Source organism: Aptenodytes patagonicus, chromosome 1, assembly GCF_965638725.1.
Source record: "Aptenodytes patagonicus chromosome 1, bAptPat1.pri.cur, whole genome shotgun sequence".
Classification (NCBI taxonomy): Eukaryota; Metazoa; Chordata; class Aves; order Sphenisciformes; family Spheniscidae; genus Aptenodytes; species Aptenodytes patagonicus.
Window position 1 is genome coordinate 205909145 of NC_134949.1, and position 20310 is coordinate 205929454.

Below are 20310 nucleotides of genomic sequence, written 5' to 3' on the forward strand. Positions count from 1 at the left end.
ATTTCAAAATAATTTTTAAACTTGGAATTAGCGTAGTTTGATACCTCCACAGGGGCTGCTTGCTCTGTGGCACAGATGAGTTTTGTTGCAGCTGGGTGGATTTTACAGCTTTTAAATATGGTTCTTTCCTCTCTGTGTAGCCGAAGGTCTGAAATAGAGTGAAATAGAGTGATAGGAGGAACTGCCATGTGGATTCTCTGATGTGGGCAGATATTCAAAGCCAGTGCAAAAATACAGCATAATGCTGCTGTACTTCAGAATTAGCCGGTGCAAAACAAATTCTCCCAAATGAAAGATAATCTTTAATCAACACTGAAGCAGACATACTGGAGAACTGTTTGAGAGAGATTTCCTGTGCCATAAAACTTTAATTTCTGTTAATTTTCTCAGAATTTTTTCTTTTTTCTCTTTTCCCCTAAAACTCAAAAATATAACAAAAGATGCTGGTAAGTCTCACTCCCTTCCCTTAAAAGAGAATAAAGCAGAGATGCCGACTGACACGGGTCAGCATAATGAAATTTAGCACAAATGCAATGTAGGAGCATGAGGCCTGGCTTCCTATCACCCCCAGCGCTGCTGGGGAGGCAAGGAAACGTGGACATGTCCCCACAGTTGTTGAACCCCAAGTATGGATCGCAGACCCAAAACAAACACGGTGAGGTGGTTTTCTTCAGGAAAAACGGCTGCACTTCTCACGTCAGCTGAATTATGGTGAGGGAGATACTAGGACACTAAGACAGACAAAAGGGTTATGTGAATTTTTCAGTAAGAGGAGATTTTTTTTCCCGTAAGCCACAGGACATAAGTTTGTGTCATAGAAGCATCTGGACCAAAAACCGCTTTAAAATGGACATAGGTTTAACTGGAAAACACGGAGGAGAAATTTCAGTCGGGAGAGGCCCCTCCTCTCACCGCGGCCCCGGCGCCCGCCAGGCCCCCGCAGGCCTGCGGCAGAGCCCGGCCAGCCCGCCGGGCCCTTCCTTTCCCCGTAGCGCCGGGCCAGGGCAAACCAGGCCAGGCCGGGCCGGGCCACGGCCACTCGCAGGCGGCGCCTGCGCTCCGTAACGGCCGAGGACGGATCGAGAGAGCCAGGCGGGCGGGCTGAGGGGAAGTGGAGGCAGGGAGCTCCGCCTCCCTCCGCGCTGGGCCCGCCGGCGCTCCTCCTCCTCCTCCTTCCCTCGGCCCGGACGCGCGGAGACCGCGGCCGAGCTGGGAGCTGAGCCTGTTGCCGGGGCCCGCTCCGCGCCGCTCCGCCATGCTGGCTGGCTGCCGGCGGGCGCTGCCGGCGGCGCTGGGCCGGGTGCTGCGGGCCCGGGCGGCGGGGCAGGGCTGCCGGGCCGTCAGCACCAGCTGGTGCCCGGTGGGTGCCGCCTTCGATGCGAAGCAGCAGCAGCAGCAGCAGCTGCGCGGCAGCGCGGCGAGCGGGGAGACGGTGAGCGGCGGGAGGGGAAGGGCCTGCTGCGGGCAGGAGGCGGCTCTGGCTGCCGGCTGCCTTGCGCTTTGCTTTTCTCGTGTGTAATTTTTTATTTTAAAACTTTTAAATCGCGGTGGCGGACACAGCCAGCATGGCGATGTCTGGGCTGTTACCAGAGGGTTAGGCGGTTACATCTTTGTAAGGGTTTGTTTTGGTTCTAATGAACCAAAACGTTCTGTCTTTTGGACAACACGAGTTTGAAAATCGCGGCCTTGTTTATTGAAACGTTTGCTTAGAGCCTCAGTAGAGACCATGTGTATATATGTATGCATTACCCCTTCCACTCCCAGCTCTTACCTGGCTGTGTCTTTTTTAATCTGTCAGTGTCATGCCAATGCACTTTGGCAATACTTCAAAATCAATTAGACTGCTGACATCCTCTTGTGTGGATATCATTCTTGACGTTCAGTTGCTTGTGGCAAAAAAGCATTTGTTTGCTGGGTTGGTGGCAGTCGGGCTTTCTGGTTTATTTCCTTTTAGGGTGAGTCGGGTACATTTGTTAATGAGAGTCCTGGGAATCTAAACAAGTTCCTGGACAGTGTAAGATGTGTACTTTCAGTGGCACAGTGCATGCAGAATACTTACACCTGTAAAATCAAGGTGTTAGTCTGCTGACTCAGCTATTCCTGCCATGGTGCCCAGGCTGGTGAAGCTGTTGAACTCTGGGACTAAGGGATTCAGTGGGAACAAATCTGACCTCTGTTTATAATCCAGCACTTGTTCGGGAAACTTCTGGCTCTCCTGCCTCTGCAAGCACACTGGTGTAAGTCTTGCTCCAGGAAATAATCCAGTTAAATATTGTGCATTTGCCTGGTTTAGGGAATGAGTTCTGGATTTGCTTGGCCCCCAGAGAGGATGTAGAGTTCGTTGGGAATAGAGATGCATATTTCAGGCTTGCAAAGAGGCTGTGACAGGTAGGGGGTAAATGCTGAGGCCGAGCAAAGAGAATAATGCTGCAGCCATGCAGCCACACCGTTAAAGAACACAGAGACCTGCACCAGGCTTCATTTTTTTGTAATTTTTATGTCAAACTTGGTGTCATATGGAAGAGGAGCTCCATGGCTAATTTGTTTCTAAGAGAAGATACCTCCTGTTCACAGAGGACTACATGCGCACGAAGAGCTCAATTGGGAGGGTGAATGGTGATGCGGGGCAGCAGGAAGGCCAGGAGCTCTCTGGGACCTTGCAGGACACTGCATCAGCTGGCTGAGGATCTGAGTGAAGGGACAGTCTGGAGTCTCTACTACAGCAAGCGTTATTGAAGGGTGGTGTGGTACATGTATATATATATTTGTGTGCACGTGTTTATATACACATGTAGATATATAAAAATATCTTTTTCAGTGTTCATTTCAGTCCAGTTCCTGTTCCCAAATAATAACTTAAAACATGGGAAGTGTGAGGAAAGGGTCTTAGGGTGGCCAGCTTATAGTAAGAGTTAAAAAAAAAAGGCAGTTTTAGCAACAGCGATAGAAAGAAAATAGGAAAAAGCAACTCGGAATGTCCCAAATACTTACTTTAGGGGATGCTTTTGCTTCAGAATATATACTTTTTCAGACAAGCTGTCAATTTGCAGCTTTTCATTTTATTTGGATAAATACTTGTAAGCTACATGCAAACCTGCAACTGACTGCTATAATGCAAAGAGTTTGCAGAAGGTGCATTGTAAAGTGACTGGCCTGCAGATTTTAAAATCCAGATTGTGATTTTTAGATGGTGAGGTTAAATTTGGGAAGGGGTGGATGTTGTGTGAAATCACGTAGCTTGTACTATTAGATGCTGTACTTAGGAGGTAAGGAGATGCTCATGTTGCAGTTTGGCAGTTGCAAAGGGAATGTATTGTTTGCACAGATGCTGTTTTATCTTAAATGGAATTTTTTTACTGTTTTAGGTCTGTATTGTGGAACTTCTCTAGCAGGTAGTGTTAGCAATTTTGTTTGCTCTGCAGTAGGATCTCTTTAAATCTCTTCCACAAATGCAGAACATAGCTGCTGTCTGTGTCTACCCTGCCCAAGTCAGTGTTGGACAGGGCCAGGCTTGGTAAAAACTTCAGGAATAAAACTGTTCATAGCATAAAATTTTTGAGTTGTTGCTGATCATTCCTTTGAGATCTGGTTCCAGTATTTGGAGCTCATTTAATGAGCCTGAGACAACTGACCGATTGCCTGCAATCCGTTGATATCTAGAGCTGCTGGCCAACTTATTCACTGTTTTGACACTCCTGCTTAGTCCTCACATTCCTTGATAAATCTCTTTTGCTTCAGAGGGATGATTTCCCGTCATTTCAGAATGTAAATGCACATCCTATGATTTGTCTGGTGCCCATGCTTTGGAAGAGAGATAAAAAATGCGTTGAGAAAAGGATGGTATAGGAGGTTATGGGGTAGAAGAGGAGAGTTTGTGAGGATTTGATGCCAAACTTTAAAGGTTTGCTGAGAACAATCCTGGCTAAAAGAACCTCAGTGAGCTTTTGCTCTGGGAAATGGAGATGTTTTAGTGTGACAGCAGTGTCTTTGACTGATTTTGTGACTATTCTCTCTACAAAGACTCTCATGTGGGAACGTTTTAGTGAAGTGTCACAATATGCTAGCTAGGGTCATTTTCGGTAAAGTTTTGTGGTGATAATTCCATCCTGAAATAAAGGGGCAGAAATGGAGGAGGGTAATAGTGATGTGTTTTCATTGTGTTCTGCATTGCAGGGTCTGTTTGGTGTTCCAGAACTGAGCTGTCCAGAAGGATTTCAAGAAGCACAGGACAAAGCATTGCAAGAATCGGAACAGCTAGTCCAGAAGGCATGTTCAACACCACCTGGGCCAGAGACCGTAACGATCTTTGATCAGCTTTCAGATGGCTTGTGCAGAGTAGCAGACTTGGTAAGTTACTTTTTTTTATTATTACTTGAAGCGATTTCTTTTAAACTGACTGACTTAATAAGCTTACACCATGTTGTTCCATTTCATGATTTTCTGCACTGCAGTAAATAGCAGATCAGCTCTGTGAAATTTTGTGTTAAGACAGAAAATTAATTGATTGAAAGTTAATTAAAAGGGCTTTTACCAAATGCTAGGTAACTACAAATCCTGTGAAACTGTCCAGTTAATTTTAAGACAGATGTAAAAATAGTATAAAGGCCTTAACAAGAAAAGTAACAGTGAAATCAGAATTGTATTTCTGCTGTAATATTAATACATAAGCTTTCCAGTGTCACTTACATTATGGAAAACAAGGGGTTGCTCTCAGAGTTAAAGCTGGTGTTGCAATACACATGTTTTTAAGTTGTGAAAGTTTGTAAGGGAAGGTCTATAAAGAACTTAAAGATTGAAAGCAGCAGATGAAACTAAACAGTATCGCCTTTTATTAACACAAGAAAAAATGCAGGTGTTTCCTAGATTGCAGTTTCTGTGGTCCACAGAATTAGAGTACTTGGTCTGATATTCTGAACCACAAAATGTCAAGTTTAACAGAGCACTTTGTATTGCTCTCTGGAAACTGTTTGCCCGAAGTATATCTTTTATAAAAGCACCACTCTTTGTTTGAAGGAAGCAGACCCAACCTTCGTACTGAAATCAGTTCTTAATAAATAGGTCACTGAATTTTTTTACTTTGGTTTTCACATTTGAGTTTCTCTGTGTGTCTTCAGTTCTCACATCTTGCTTCTTACTCTTTTCTAGATTCAAGACATCTTTTGTGCCAGGCACTTTTTCCTTCTGAAAGTACTTACATGCTCTGACAAGTCACTATTCTTCTTTTGTCTCTTATATTTTATACAGACTATGTGTAATTCCTCTTAATCAATCAATATCTAATTAAAACACTAATGTCAGAATTCAGTGGTTATAGTTTTGTATTAGTTTGCCGAGTTAAAATTATCTCCTACATACTACTTTCAGGTTTAGATGTTCAGAGATGGAGAGCTTGCAGAGCTCTGTCTAGAAGCAATTTGGTGACTGTTAGCTGTTGGCAGGAATTTTGAGATCTGCCATTCAGCACCTATTCTGTCAATATTATACAGGATTTTAAACAGGGATTCCAAGAAATAAAAATCTTAAGTGTATAACATTTGTAAGGTTGCCTTTTCAATCAAACTGCAATCATACTGTTAAAGTCAAGCTTGTTTCATGTACTTTCTGTAAAATCATGTTGAATGTTTTCAATGTATTCCTGATCTTTAATTAAATATATTCCTAATGTTTAATTCTTTATCATTTCAATGCCAATTCATGTTGGCAGTCATGGAAGCACCTAGCTCCCCAGCCCCCTTTTAGCATCCTTCTAGCCTTCTGAACTCCTTTAAGTATTTGGAGACTTACTAAAAATCAGTAAGTCAAATGAAAACCCTGTTCTGGATCCAAAAGAACTTCTGGGTTTTCTCTTTAAACATATTTCTTCCTACTAGGTAATGATGTCAAAGCATAACTTGATGGTCTGTACAGAAGAGTAAAAAGGGTTTGAAAACAAACCCTCAATGCAAATTTGGTGGTGTGCTGCTTCTTAACTGTGAATTTTAGTTTTAAAAACCTTTTGTAATAACATTTAAATGTATTGGAGTATCTCTATGTTGTAAGGACTCACACCATACTAAAAATGTTTTTAAGAAGTGTGTGGATTAAAGATACTTCTTGGAAAGACTCATTCACTGTCTGGTTTAATAGTTGTCAGCACAGTTTTCCAATAAGCTTTATTTTTTAGGAAAAAAAAAAAGTGCAAATTCTGCAAATAGATTGCACGGAACTGTAGAAATAAATGTTAATGTAAATGGAACTACTTGAGTGTAACTTTGTTTATAATTCAAGATTTTTTTATTTGTCTTTTTGCCTCACTGTTTTCTTCTTCTACTATGTCAGGCTGATTTTGTGAAAATTGCCCATCCTGACTTTGCATTCAGAGAGGCTGCTGAAGAGGCTTGCAGGAACATTGGTACTGTGGTAGAGAAGTATGTTTTCTTCTTTTTTTTTTTTTTTTTGCTATTTCCATATGTATCTTTAAAAATTACTGTATGATCATCTATGAAAACGGCAATCAACAAAAAAATATGTAGGAAGGATTTGCATGTGAGAACAAAGTGTCAGTCTTGCTGTTACAGATATTCAAGGATTTAGCTTCGTTACAGTATCTCATGAAAAGTTATTCTATTTTAGTTTCAATTTGTGTTCTGAACAGTTTTTAAGTTATCAACTGACTCCATGTCACTGAAACCCATCAAAGACTCAAAGCTACATTTTTCTAGAACTTGTGACAGTTAACTAGCTGTTGTAAAGCATATGTACAAAGTGCTAATTTGTTTTTAAGATTTAAGCTGTTATATTTCACCACACTTTTTCTTCTGGTTTGCTGACCCCTTGAATTCCAGCCAGTGAGTGGGATATGTGAAAGAGAAAAGAACAGTCTCCTGTTAAAATGAGTGTTTGAGGAGGTGTCTGTCTGGGGCTGAGATATATGCCTGGTCTACCCTAGCATGCTTGTGCTTTATTTAAAACCCCATTTCATAGAACATGTTCTTAAAGACTTCTGTTTCTGAAGTTAGGCTCTTGTTTGGGTCCCCCCCCCCTTTTTTTTTTAAATATCTTAAAACCTAAATCCTGAAAGTTACCTCTGTGGTCCTTGACTACAGTGGATTGATTTGCTTCTCTTCTGCTCTTGCTGCTGCGAGGGTGGAAAGGGGTGATCTTTAGTCTCCAAATACAGTGTCCTTTCAGTATCTTCCCTTCCTGTGGCATTCAGGAGTAGCCTTCTTAAGTGAAAGCTTTACCAAGCAGTACTGTGAAGGTGACCGAGAGTCTGCTGCTTCCCTCAGGATTCCTAGTAAGTGGAGGCAGTGACTGGTTGACCTGGTGTCCCACACTAAGTTGCAGAGGCAGTGAGGCCTTTTGTACTCTGAGGAGGACAGCAGTGCATCAATTTGTTTAGTGAGCCTTGCGACTAACATGGCTGGCTAAAAAGAGAATTCCAAGATTAAATTCAGCAGAAACTGTTACTTTGGTCTTGCCAGCGTGTTTGGGAAACCTTTCACTTGAAAATGGATTTTTCAAGACTTAGATTGAGCACACCATCTGTAACAGTATGTCTTTAATATCTGAATACCACTTCATATTTAAACTTTGTAGAAAGAAGGAAGTATTGACAAATTAACCTGAGAGGTTCATAAACTATTGTAAATGCTCAAAACTAGCTATTGTTGAATGTTTGTTTTCATGGGCAAATGGTACCCCTCAGGAACTACTAACAATACATACCTGCTTTTAGCCACTTTTTGACAGAGTGCTGGGCTGCTTATTTAGCACCTTCTGTGCGGAGCCTTTTCTGAAGTACAGGCATGATTCAGTGTCTTCTTCTGTCTCTGAATTGGGTATTGGTAATTATTAAGTTCATTTTACACATGGGGCTGCAGAGGCTTCCTGCACCTCAGATGATTTAAGAAGTTAGTGCTCAAGACTGTCAAACTGGGGGCTGCTGCCCACCGCAGCTATGCTGACGTATGTGCGTGTGTTTCATTCCCCACTGTGATTCCCACCCAATAATCCAGGTTGACATACATGCTGGTAGTTAACATGCCAGCAAATCTGATGGACATAGTACTGTCTGGCACAGGGACAGTGATGGGCATCTGGAAATGTTCTGGGGATAGAAAGCTCTTAGCCTACTTCAGTGGCAGCCAGCAGCACATTTATCTGATGGCAAACTTGAACACATATTTTCCTTTAATGGAGTCCTTTAAGGATTAGAAAACAGTTCTCCCACCTTTATGCCCTCGCCGTGATTATCTTTGTGTGTGAAAAATAAGCTGTCAGTCTTAGACTTGCTTGTCTTTGCCACAAAATGCCATCCAGAAGTATTTTCCTATTGGATGCACAAGGCCTGTTTCCATGCCAGTTTGTCCACACATCCTTTGTATACAAATTTTGTAGTTTTTAAGTGTGGTTGTGAACAAGAAAGCATTTAGAAAATACAGTCCTTGGTTTTTAGTGTTGTTTTAGTAAATATTAAGCTTTGCCTTTGAATGAGTAGTACCAAGAGACTGAAATACTAGTGTTTGTTGCTAATGTGTGATTCTTTTACTCTGTATCTTTCCAGACTAAATACAGATATTGAACTGTGTCAGAGTTTGAGACGTCTGCTAGCTGATGAAATTGTTATGAGTTCACTCGATCCAGAAACCAGGTACTTACTAATGCTTACAGATTTAGATTTTTGGATAGTATATACTATTCCTTATTGTGCTTATATTTTGTGTTTTGTTAAATTAATTAAATACAACTGGAAAACATACTGCATCTCTGTTACTAATTTATTAGTCACTACTAAATTAACTGCACAGGAGTTAGGAAGTTTGTAGTTGTGTAGTCTTGGAGGATGTCTCTGTGACTGTAGGGCACAAGATGTATTTAAGCTGAATAACTGAGATCTGCAAAAACAAAAAAATGAGAACTTAAGATTTTCTTCAATAACACCATTTTGATTAAAATGAGATGCTGTACTGTGGTGTATATATTAGTGTTTTTAGCAATAAAAGTAGGGAACAGACTATATAACTTGATTTCAGTTCATAGAAACTTATTTATATCTTTCAAAATCAGATTATCAGTATATTTATTTAAAGCTTACTTTATGGTTGCTGTAAAATGTTTTATTGGCTGCTTATTCAGTTATAGTTTTGAATTATTTATTCGCTGACATGGTTAGACAAGCTTAATGTTTGAGTAAGTTACTTCCTTCTTCCTTCTTTCCCCACAACCAAGGATGTTAGATTTGAAGAGGTCTTTTTCTGATCTGTTAGAATAAATGAAGTGTCAAATGAAAATGGTAATTTGCACAAATTGGTTAAACATCTAGATTAATGTAGTGGAATTATTTTGAAAGATATTTTCAATGCAGATGACTAAAATAACTACAAAGGAAAAGTCCTATTTCACTGAGTAAACTGTTAAGGACCTAAAACATAGAAAGTCTGTGTCCATAATAACAATACTCATAACTGTGGTGTTATTCTCGTTGAAAGACATGAAACCTAAATAACTACTAAGGGCAAAATCTGTTAAGAAATTATGCTTACTATCAAATGAGGCTGTTTTAACAGGGATTTACTGTATTTTTAGGCGAGTGGCAGAACTTTTTATGTTTGATTTTGAGATCAGTGGCATTCATTTGGATGAAGAAAAGGTAATTTTTGGCTACAATTTATGAACAGAAATTTGCCTGACTACCAAAGACCACATAATGAAACATGTGGGACATGAATCATGTGATTCTGGGCCAGTTTGTCCTCCAAGATTTCCATTGTCCTCTGTGGAATTTTGTCTTCTCAGAAGTGATTAATTTTGTCTATTTTAAATCACTTCTAAAGTGCTTTTTTTAATGTTGTTTTAGATATTAGTTGGCGCTTCTTCCCAGTTTGGCCCTCATCATTCCTTTGTCTGTTCTGAAAAGTTGTAAGCAAGACCTGGGATCCTGCTTCCTTTGATTGGTGTCTGCATCACATATTTAAAATAGCTGCTTAGCTGTCTGAACAACCTATTTACAGAGGGGGGGAAAAGCAGCACCCAGTGCACTGTGATGACAGGTTAATCAAGTAGAGTGTTTTAGAAGGGATCAGGTGTGTGTCCAGGCTCTCCTTTGGTGCTCATGTAACCAGAAGTTGTAAATCTTGTTCAAAATTGAATGTCTGGGCATGGTCTGATTACCTCTTTTGGAGCTTTTACATGCTTTTGCAGTAGTTAGTGATGGATTTGCCATCGGCTTTCACCATGCTTTGTGGTATGGATGCTCTGTTGGATGTCTGTTCATAGCTCATGTTCCCGTATAAAGTTAATACCTTGTTTATTTGAGTCATTCCCTCCAAAAAGATCTGTACAAAGGCTCATTTACCAGATTTATGTGGTAAAGTTACTCTGAAGATCATGGTTGTGATGGTGTTTTGTGACCTGGAAAATGCTTCTAGAATATTTTTAGAATTACTTTGTACAAAGAACAACTCTGAAACTTGGACTCTGGGTTTTATTTCTGATTTGAGTATTGGTTCTACAGTGCTTCATCCCCTTTCAGTTACAATGTCACTCGCCCCTTATTTTTACACATTTTCCTCTTCCTCCACTGCCTATTCCACTTTTCTTCTGTTGCATGCTGCTCAGTGTTTCTTTTCAATTCTCATTTCAGACTTTAGAAATCTTTCACTGTCATAAGTTGAAATTTACTTCTGCTACAAAGAATTTCTGCTTTTTAAAATAAAACTCAAAAGATGTATTTTAAAGAGTAAGGGTGGAATGGGAGGACAGAGATCTGCAGGTTTTGTCATTCTTTGGACTTTACAAGTATGTTGTATCTGTACCCTCAGCCTTTTCTTTTGAGCTATGAACCCACAGGCAATAGAGAGCATACTCTACTAACATGAGCAAGTTCACTGAAGCAAATCTTACAGTAATGTTAAATGTGTGAAATACTGTAAGGATGGTGATAAAACCCTAAATCACAAACTCCTCGGAGAAAGGGTGAAATACGGTCTCCAGAAAATAGTGCAATACAAACAGTAACAAGACAACTGTAATTCTGTATCTATTTCAGGATGCTAGTAGGATTTATCTGTCTCGGTGATGCCTCTTTTTTTCTCCTTTGTGTTTTACATAGCAATCATATTAGGCATAGTTTTATAAATGCTTTCCAAGCAGCTAGCAAAGTTTATGTAAATTCTACTTAAACTCCACTGTACATTTTCTTACTACAGAAACGTAGGCATTTTCTTTCAAATTTCAATCCTATATGAAATTATAGATCTGTATGAGCATCTGATCTTGTTGACTTCAGCCCTACAGTAGGATTTTGTTGTTGCTATAGGTCTAACCTTAAATGTTGTATTTTCTGCTTCATTTCTGGAAAAGTCCTTTAAGGTTTTAGAAACTCTGAGTTCTGCTTGTATTATGTCTGAAGATACTATGTATTTTGTCCTGTATTTTTCTTACAGCGTAAAAAGGCAGTCAACCTCAACGTCAGAATATTGGATTTATGTAATGAATTTCTGACAGGAACTCACCTTCCCAACAAGATTGACAAACATGTTTTGCCAGAGCATATTCGGTATAATTTTACAGCTGAAGGCAATTACTTACAAGTTGCTGGTCTGCATGCTGATTGTCCCGATGATCTGGTATGTATTCCCTGAGTTTGCTTTGGCATACTCTATAACAAAAGTGGGTATCAGTTATTTTACTTGTTATTGAGGCATATGCATATGGTTTATGATGATGATGTTATGACTAACAAGAACTGTTTTAGAACTTAATAATCAATGGCAGCCTTGGCTTTAGCAGCTGTGAAATAATGGAGGTGAAGATTCTGAATGGATTGAGGAAAAAGAGGGCCAGAATACAGACCCTGGATTTCAGGCGAGCAGACTTCAGCTTATTCAGTAAACTGAGAGGCGGGATCCCATGGGATGCAGCTCTGAATGGTAAAGGAGCTCAAGAAAGCTGGCAGTTCTTTAAAGGTAGCATCCTCCAAGCACACAAGGATATTAAGATACTCGGTATCAGCACATCCTGATCCTTAGAAAGCCAAACAGATGTGTCAGGAACCAGGCTTGGCAAGCAGGGAACTCATGACAAAGCTTCATCTCCTAAAGGTAGCAGACAGGAGGTGGAAGCAGGTCCAAGATACAAGGGAGGAATTTAGAAATATTGCCTGTACGTGTAGGCATGATGTCAGGAAGGTCAAAGCTCAGTTGCAGTTGAGACTTGCAAGGGACATCAAAGGCAACAAGAAAAGCAGCTACTGCGGCATTAGTGCTAAAAGGCCAGACAAGGAAAAGGTGGGCTCGGTGCTGAGTAAGGTGGGTGACTTAGTGGCAGAAGACACAGATAAGACTGAGATGCTGATCGCTTTCTGTGCCTCAGTGTTCACCAATGAGTTCTCCCAGCCCACTGTGCTTAGTGAAAGGGTTCAAAGAGAAGAACAACCAGCACTGACCCTGGCAACAAAAAAGGCCAACAGCATCCTGGACTGCATGAACAGGGGCAGAGCCAGAGACTGAGGGAAGAGATTATAGCTCTTTACTCATCACTCTTTAGGAGTGACTTCAATGGAGGCCACCAAGATGACCAGGAACTGGATTGCTTGCGCTGTGAGGAGAGGCTGAGGGATCTGAGCTTGTCCACCCTGTAGGAGAGGTGGCTTTGGGGGGACCCTGACAGCAACCTGCCAGTACATACAAGGATATCATGGAGAAGATAGAGCCAGGCTCTTCAGAGAGGTGCATGACAGGAGGACAAGTGGCAACAGGCACAAGTTGAAGTGAGAAATGCCGACTGGAGAAGTTTTTCCTGATGATGATAACCCAAGCAGTGAAACAGCGAGGTCATGCTATCTCTCCCATCTGTGCAGGGTTTCAGGACCTGACTGGAAAAAGCTTTGTGCAACTTGTTCTTACCTCATAGCTGACCCTGCTTTGTGCAGGAGGTTGGATTAGAGACCTCCTGAGATCCCATCCAACCTGAATTATGCTGAATGATCTTATTTTAGTTATTGCTAATGATGCTTTTCTAAAAAGAATTCATTTAGCTTTTGTTTATAAATTGAAAATTAATTTAGACTCTTTGAAATGTGACAGTGGTTCCTTAGTCTTTTAGATATGACTCTAGGATCAGGTATGTATTACAACACTCAAGTGTTCTGTTTTCACTTACTGTATAGTTAAGTAATCGAGGTGACTGAAATCTTGTTTGTCATGAAAAAGAGAAAAGCTTGCTGTGGTAGAACCCAAGTTGTAATGTTTATTTTCTGTAAGAAATTAAAAATTAATTAAATTATGGCACTGATAGGATGTAAATAAAGGAATAATACTCACTGCATGTCATCTATAAACTCTTGTCCTGAAAATAGTGTGATCTGTAGAATTGCTACTGAAGCTATGAGTAATACATCAATTAAAGAATGCAGTTATCTGAGTTAGATCTTTGGAGAGGCTCTTTGGAAATCATAAAATTTAGGTTGGAAGGGACCTCTGGAGCTTGTCAGTTTGAGTCTGATCCTGTTCAGAGCAGGCTCAAGTAGATCAGGTTTCTCAGTGAGAGCTGAGTTTTGAACACTTTGCAAGGATGGAGATACCATTACTTCTCTGGGCAGCCTGTTTGACCACCCTCACTCTTTTTTTCCCTGATACCAAATTGGAATTTTTCATCTTCCAGCTTGTGTCCATTACATCTCCTCTTCTTGCTCTGCACTTCCAAGAACGGTCTGGGTGCATGTTCTCTACGCCCTACTGCTAAGCAGATAAAGATTAAGATCTCCTTTGAGCTTTTTCTTCTTTAGGCTGGACAAACCCAGCTTTCTCAGCCTCCATTCTGTGTCATGTGCTCCAGCTCCCAGACATCTTGGTGGCCCTACACTGGACCCACTCCAGTATGTCAGTGTCTTTCTTGTCCTACGGAACCCAAATCTGGACATGGTACTCCAAATGTAGTCTGGACAGCACCAAGCAGAGGGAAGCAATCACATCCATGGACCAGATGGCTGTACTCTTTCTAATAGAGCTCAGTATACTGTTGGCCTTTGCTGCAAAGACACACTGCTGAACTGTGTTCAAGGAAGGGGAATCATCTTACTTTATCTGGTTTTTTTAAAAAATGAAATCATGGTGGAACAGAACAGGTATGAAATGCTTGTGAATTATTACAGTCATATTTTTTATAAACCCAGGACCTGCATTCTTGTTGAATATATTATCCAAGAGAGAAGCTCACTTCAAATGAAGACAAGCATAAGTTGTTGCTGGATTTCTTAAGCCTATTCCATATGTACCAAATAAAGATTATCTTCAATTGGTTTGTGAAACATAAAAAGCATTTTACCAAATTTTCTGAGGCTTGAGGTGTTTTTTTTTCTTTTGAGAGTTATGAAAAAACCCAAACAAACCAGAAATAGGAGAAGGACTGATTTCCGTGGGCAGATGGGGCAGACTAATAGCTTGCTACTTCAAAAGAAATAAGGCTTTTCTCTTCCACTTTTTTCACTCCCCTGACCTTGTCTCTGGTTCTTATCAGATCCTCCCATAAGCCAGCTTAACTGATGTGCAGAGAACAATTTGACTTTCTTTTGGGTTTATTTTCAGAAGTTTTAGTGAGTTAAGACAGCCCACAGAGTGGTCTGAGAAGCATAGATGTTGGCAGAAGGAGGGAGGCAATGAGCAGAGAGGGGACTGTTGACAGGAGTAGAGAACAGGACCCTTTTTGGCAGTCTTGATCTGTTAGGTTGTCTCATTGCGTTTCCTCATTCCATCTTTAATGGATAAGAGAGTCATAATTATCAGGCAGTTGTAATTACTATTGTTAATAGGCTTTAGGCCTTTTCCCAGCAATATCAGTGAAATACAGCTATAACTTGTTTCCCTTAAAATTGCACTGTAGTAATATGACCTTTTATTTTTTTTGTATTAGGTACGAGAAGCTGCTTACAAGATTTTTCTCTACCCAAATGCTGAGCAGTTGAGCCATTTAGAAGAATTGCTTGCTAGCCGAAACAGTCTGGCACAGTTGGTTGGGTATGACACCTTTGCCCACAGGGCTCTTCAGGGAACAATGGCCAAAAATCCAGGTATAAGGCATGTGTGGAAGGACATGCTGAGAAATCAAATGCACTGTGTTAGGTATGAGGTCAAAAGTTGTTAGTTTCTTTTGCCAAGTTTACACATACTTCTTCCAGTGAAATATCTTATTGCAGTTACATTTTTCTGTATGCAATACTCATTCTGTAAATGGCAATACTCACTGAGCAGGAACCAGTGTTTTTGTTCAGAATGAATGCTCACTCCTTAGATTATGAAGTTGCCATTATCCCAGCATGTAACAAAGTAAACGTGGTACTAAATTCTCTTGACATGATGGCACAGTGGTCAAGGGAATAGTTTGTTGTTCTAAAAAGAACTTTGTTGTTCTAAGGGAGCTTGTTTTGTTTGGAATACTTTGATATAAACTTAATATCTTTTAAGGGAAGAAATCACTTTCTTAACTTTTTTTTCCCCCCATTTTACTTCTAGAGACAGTAAGACAGTTTCTGGAGAAGCTTTCCGACCAGTTGTCTAAAAGGTATGTCTTTTTCACTAAGTTGTTTTTCTAACCATACTCTTTATTTCAAGAAGAGAGGGACTTGTGCACTAATGAGTTACTCGGTGCTGCTTATTACATGCTCTGATGAAACAAAAAGCAAGACTTTCTCAAGGTTTTGAGGGGAGCTATCAGCTTAGAATAAATTCTGTGTCTGTGATCAGAGAACACCCAGGACTGAATGCAACAAGTGATGTGCCAAGAAATGCAGGCAACAGCAAACAAGAAGGCCAAGTTTAAGTGTTGAAGAACACCTCTCCTGGTCTTCTCCCCATACGCACAACTCCATATATTTTACATCTATAGGCAAATTTCCCTGTTTGTCCTCGCCTCCCTTAGTTTCACACGGTACAAAACAGTTTCATCACTGTGTATAAATGGGATGTATTGTAAGAAAGAAAATGCTTTGGAGGTGTACAACCAGAGTAAGAGGGACTTGATTTGAAGGTACCTGAATGACAGAAGCATAATGGAAAAGTTTTTACCATAGTATGTGGGCCTGCAATTTTATAGAGTACTAGCAATCTCTGATGATGGGCATTTTCTTAGGACAGAGTATTATGGTGTACTGTAGTCCATTGCTCAAAAATCTTTCATTAACACTTTCATCATAAAAATATTTTTCAGAACTCAAAAAGATTTTGAAATGATGACAAAGATGAAAATGAAGCTCAACCCCCAGAATTCAGTAGGTTAAATTTTCGTGTCGTTTTCCGTTTTGTTTCTTTTTAAAAATATAGTATAAGCTAACCTTGTTCTACAAGAAAGATTAACTATTTTAGTTAATGTACTAGTGTACAACACATAGTATAGTTAGAAAGAAAAACTTTCTGTCTTCTGGCTTCAAATGCTTTTTGACTGCTTAGCTGCTATTTGTATTAAAACCAAGCATTGAGTGCAAGATAGCTGTTGGTTTATACAAAATGATATTGAGATAACCAAAACAAAGTGGTGAACGTGAATATTACTTTGTTTTGAATGAATTAATAGACTCATTTGAAAAATAAAGGCTGTACTTTAGGTTAGATGCATGTCCAGTTTGCACACTGTATTGTATGTATCCTAATTCTGTACATAACTAGCTTTATCTTTTTATTTGAATTGAGTGTATTTCTTGAAATCTGCTATGAAGTCCCATTATATATTTGAATAAGAAGAACCATCTTCAAGCAAATGTTAAAAAAAAGGTTTCAAGTTATAATACATGATGCTATTTCTGATGATGTTTTTAGCACTGAATGTTTCCCATTGTGTTTTAAAGTTCTGTGACTGCAAAAATATTCAAAGGAAACAAAACTTTTACTTTGGGTTCACTTGTTGTCCACTATTGTAATTATAAGCTGGAATTCTCTTTCAGAAGCTGATGCCATGGGATCACCCTTACTACAGTGGCGTTCTTCGTGCTGAGAGGTAAGCTCCTTATGTTCATGATTGTAATGTAAATGAGTGTCTTTATTTCATTCCTTGCAATAAGGATAAAGAAAGTCTTCAATGTAAACAGGATTTCTTTCTTTGAAGATGTACTTCGATACGAAAAAATAAGAGTATCTGGTGGGGCAGTTGTTTGTAACATTTCTTAGTTACTGCTGGAATGCCTGTAGAAATTTTTGGCTCCTCTGTTGTTTTATGGGGAAGTATTGGCTCTCTTTGAAGATACCAGAGGATGAAACGGTTTCAGAACAGCTAGAAAATCCTTATTCTTGTTTTGCTTTTAGCTCTTTGCTGAGTTGCAGTAATGTTTAAAAATAAATTTTGACCACTGAATACAATCTAATTCCTCTTCATATTTTAACTATATTATACTTCTTACTGAACGTGCACCTATCATCCCCTTCTACAGACTTGAAATAGCAACTTCTTGAATAGATCTTCACTTTTTACGGATAGAATTCATTCTCATCTCTCCTGCAAAGACTGGGAAATAAATCCTCTACACAGACTTAAATAGTGCACAAGACCTTTGCACGTAATGAGATGCCAGCTCTGAAAGATGTGAGCCCTGCATGTTGCCTTTATTAGGTCAGCAGCGGTGACCTTTTAGGTTTGTGTTGGAAAAGATAATTCCAAGTTGTGCTTCTCTCACAAGAGGGGAAGGAAAAATCTTCCTTCACTGCAGATTTGTAGGTTTTTGTTTTTTAAACAAACTTAGACTGGATGTATCTGATTAAAGTAGTAGTTTACTCTGGATCAGAAAGCTATGGTAGTATAGATGTGGCATGGAAGGATTGCCAGCAGTTGGCCTGGCTATTCTGCTGCTTTCTTGTACTTTGTTACAGAGGCAGCAGTTTTATGAGCAGCAGCTCTATTATTGGCCTTGTCTTAGGCTGCTGCATGCTCAGATGGGAACTGAGCTATATATGTGCAGCAACGTTCGTGTCCTGGGCGCACAGAGCTTGCTGTGCAGGGGAGGGAGAGGGATGTCCAGCTGCTGGGTCTGCTCCTGGCAGCTGATGCCGGAGCATGCAGCACTCCACAGCGTATGCGTGGATTGCTTGTTTGTGGCATGGCCTGGGAGTGGCTGCTTTTGTTTTAAACTGGACATGTAGCAGACATGCTTCTGTACAAGTGGGAACGAAGTAGTGGTTATACTGGAGGAGAGTCAAGGTCCATCTGGCTCCAAATCCGACCTTAGCAGTGGTCAGTAGTAGTCTGCAGAAGAGCACTGTCGTACTTGTTCAAGATACTCTCTTGTAGCTTACAGATCTCCTTTACCTGGCCTGTATAGTGTCTTCAAAACAGCAAGAATTACATTCTGATACATAGTGCTTAACATTACTGTCAAATGTTGATGAAATTTATTGTCTATGTATCCTATTTATTTTCTACATTTCCTATAGTGTCTGCTTTTCCTGTTTTCAGAATTAGTGTGTCCCATAAGGGTTAGAGCGTTAGGTGTAGAAGGCTCTGTGTTTGTTTCTTTCTCCTGGAGGAGTGTCTTCTGATACTGTGTTATTGTCCTTCTTTCTGATACTGTCTTACTGTCCTTCTTAGGTCATCTCATGAAGCTAACCATATTGTAATTGAGTTGCTGATGATCACAAATAGATTATTCTGCTCATTTTGGCATTAGGAAGAAAAATATTTCCTTTCCTTGTGGGGCTTTGTAAAAGACCCAATAAAGTTACTTTACTTTAAGAATTGCATGGCAGCCTTATGAAAGGAGAGCTGCAGGTAAAACAGATCAAGACATTGGCACTGTATCTTTGCTATTTTTTATTTATTCAGACAGGAAGTCTGGCAGCTGGGTCAGTGTGAAGAATCTCCTGAACCTATGTAGGGCCTCCCTGATTACAATGTAGGATTGGGGCCCAACCTTTTTCTCCCTCCAGGTTGGGCAGGAATAGTTTTTTTCTGGCAGGTATATAAGCATCTACAAGACAGGGAAGGAAAAGTAGTTTTCCTCTCCGTTGTGTGCAGCAGTGTTTCGCTAAAAAACAAGGGCTTAGGTCTTTCACTGTCCTGTTTTCTGTATAGTGGTCTATCTTTGGGGAAAAGTTTTTGATCTGGCAGTGACTTAACAATGCTTTACATTCATTCTGCCCGTATGGTAGGTATTTAACAGGGTACTGGATACTGTGTAATCAGCCCCGAAAAGTAAAACTCACTTCTCCACTGCATAGTATCAGTGGCCGTGCTTTATGACTGAAACCAGGCAGGAGTCAAGAGAGTATTCATACAACACCCAGAGGACAGGAATATACCTTGTCATGTCTGTGCCCTAAACATGTTCTGTTTGCCACTTAGTATCTATGTAAATGTGAATCCACTACCCTTTAGGCTGTATTTGTACTTACCTCTGTTTGACCACATCCTTTCTTGAATGCCCCTTGGATGCTATGGTATGTTCAGTTCAACACTTTTGTAACTGGAAGATGAGAACCATATCTGTCACAAAGCTTCATACTGGCAGGAGTTAGACTTTTGGCTATTTGTTGTTACTCTCTTTCTAACTGAGCCAGTTATCTTCTAGTATTAAATTATGTCTCTAAGGAAAAGTGATGTTGTTTTCCTTGGTTTGTTATTTTTTCCCCCCTCCTGGGAAGATAATTTATACTTTCTGTTTGTTTGGGCTTTTTTATTGTATCGTGTTTAATTTTATTTATTTATAAGATAAATAACTTACTTAATTTTTACTTATTGTATCCTATTTTATTTTGCGATTTTGCATCATGGAATGACAAAACATGTTTTCAAACACGATATATTTATCTGTCATGCATTTCTCCCATTCTTAGTATTCTTTGTTTAGTAGATTAATTATTTTGTTCCTCAAAGGTTTCTTTTTTTTGGAAGAAATTTACTTTTAGCTTTGTCTTTTACAGAAATGCCATGGTCATATTTGTAATAGTGCTGTGCGCAGAGCATGGCTTACATTTTTGTCTGTCGTGTTTTGGGACTCAGTAGTAGTTTGGTGGATTTCTGTACTGTTAGGAATTTCTTTTTTTTTCTACTTAGTAAAATGTTGTTGTTGAAAGGGAAGCAAATGTATGCTTTTGGATATTTCTTTTGGACTACTATTGTCACTGTGGCTCCAGCTGATGTACAGAACCATAGTTTCCTAGATACTGTCAGGTACATAAGATGCAGATTATCTTTACAAACCTAGGTATAAAGGAACAGACTACAGCGGTTTAGTTCTTGATTAAGTAACTTAGCAACGTTCTATTATGTTGCAGATGCACCACTATGGGGTGCAAGAAATATTATAAGGGGTAGTGTCTGTGTCTGCTGAAGAAGGTTTACTGTTAACTA

The 20310-nt window shown here is 39.8% G+C and overlaps 1 protein-coding gene across 1 annotated transcript in view; it reads left to right on the top strand.

Moving 5' to 3' along the window:
* Window positions 1-1222: 1222 nt before the first annotated feature.
* Window positions 1223-20310, top strand: part of MIPEP (mitochondrial intermediate peptidase) — a 79696-nt gene continuing 60608 nt past the window's right edge. Inside the window, exons 1-10 of the mRNA XM_076328084.1 lie at window positions 1223-1432; window positions 4174-4347; window positions 6319-6407; window positions 8546-8632; window positions 9568-9631; window positions 11427-11609; window positions 14893-15049; window positions 15492-15540; window positions 16186-16246; window positions 16916-16968. Of these exons, the coding sequence (XP_076184199.1) occupies window positions 1256-1432; window positions 4174-4347; window positions 6319-6407; window positions 8546-8632; window positions 9568-9631; window positions 11427-11609; window positions 14893-15049; window positions 15492-15540; window positions 16186-16246; window positions 16916-16968 (1094 nt within the window). The 5' untranslated portion in view covers window positions 1223-1255. The remainder of the gene's footprint in view (window positions 1433-4173; window positions 4348-6318; window positions 6408-8545; window positions 8633-9567; window positions 9632-11426; window positions 11610-14892; window positions 15050-15491; window positions 15541-16185; window positions 16247-16915; window positions 16969-20310) is intronic.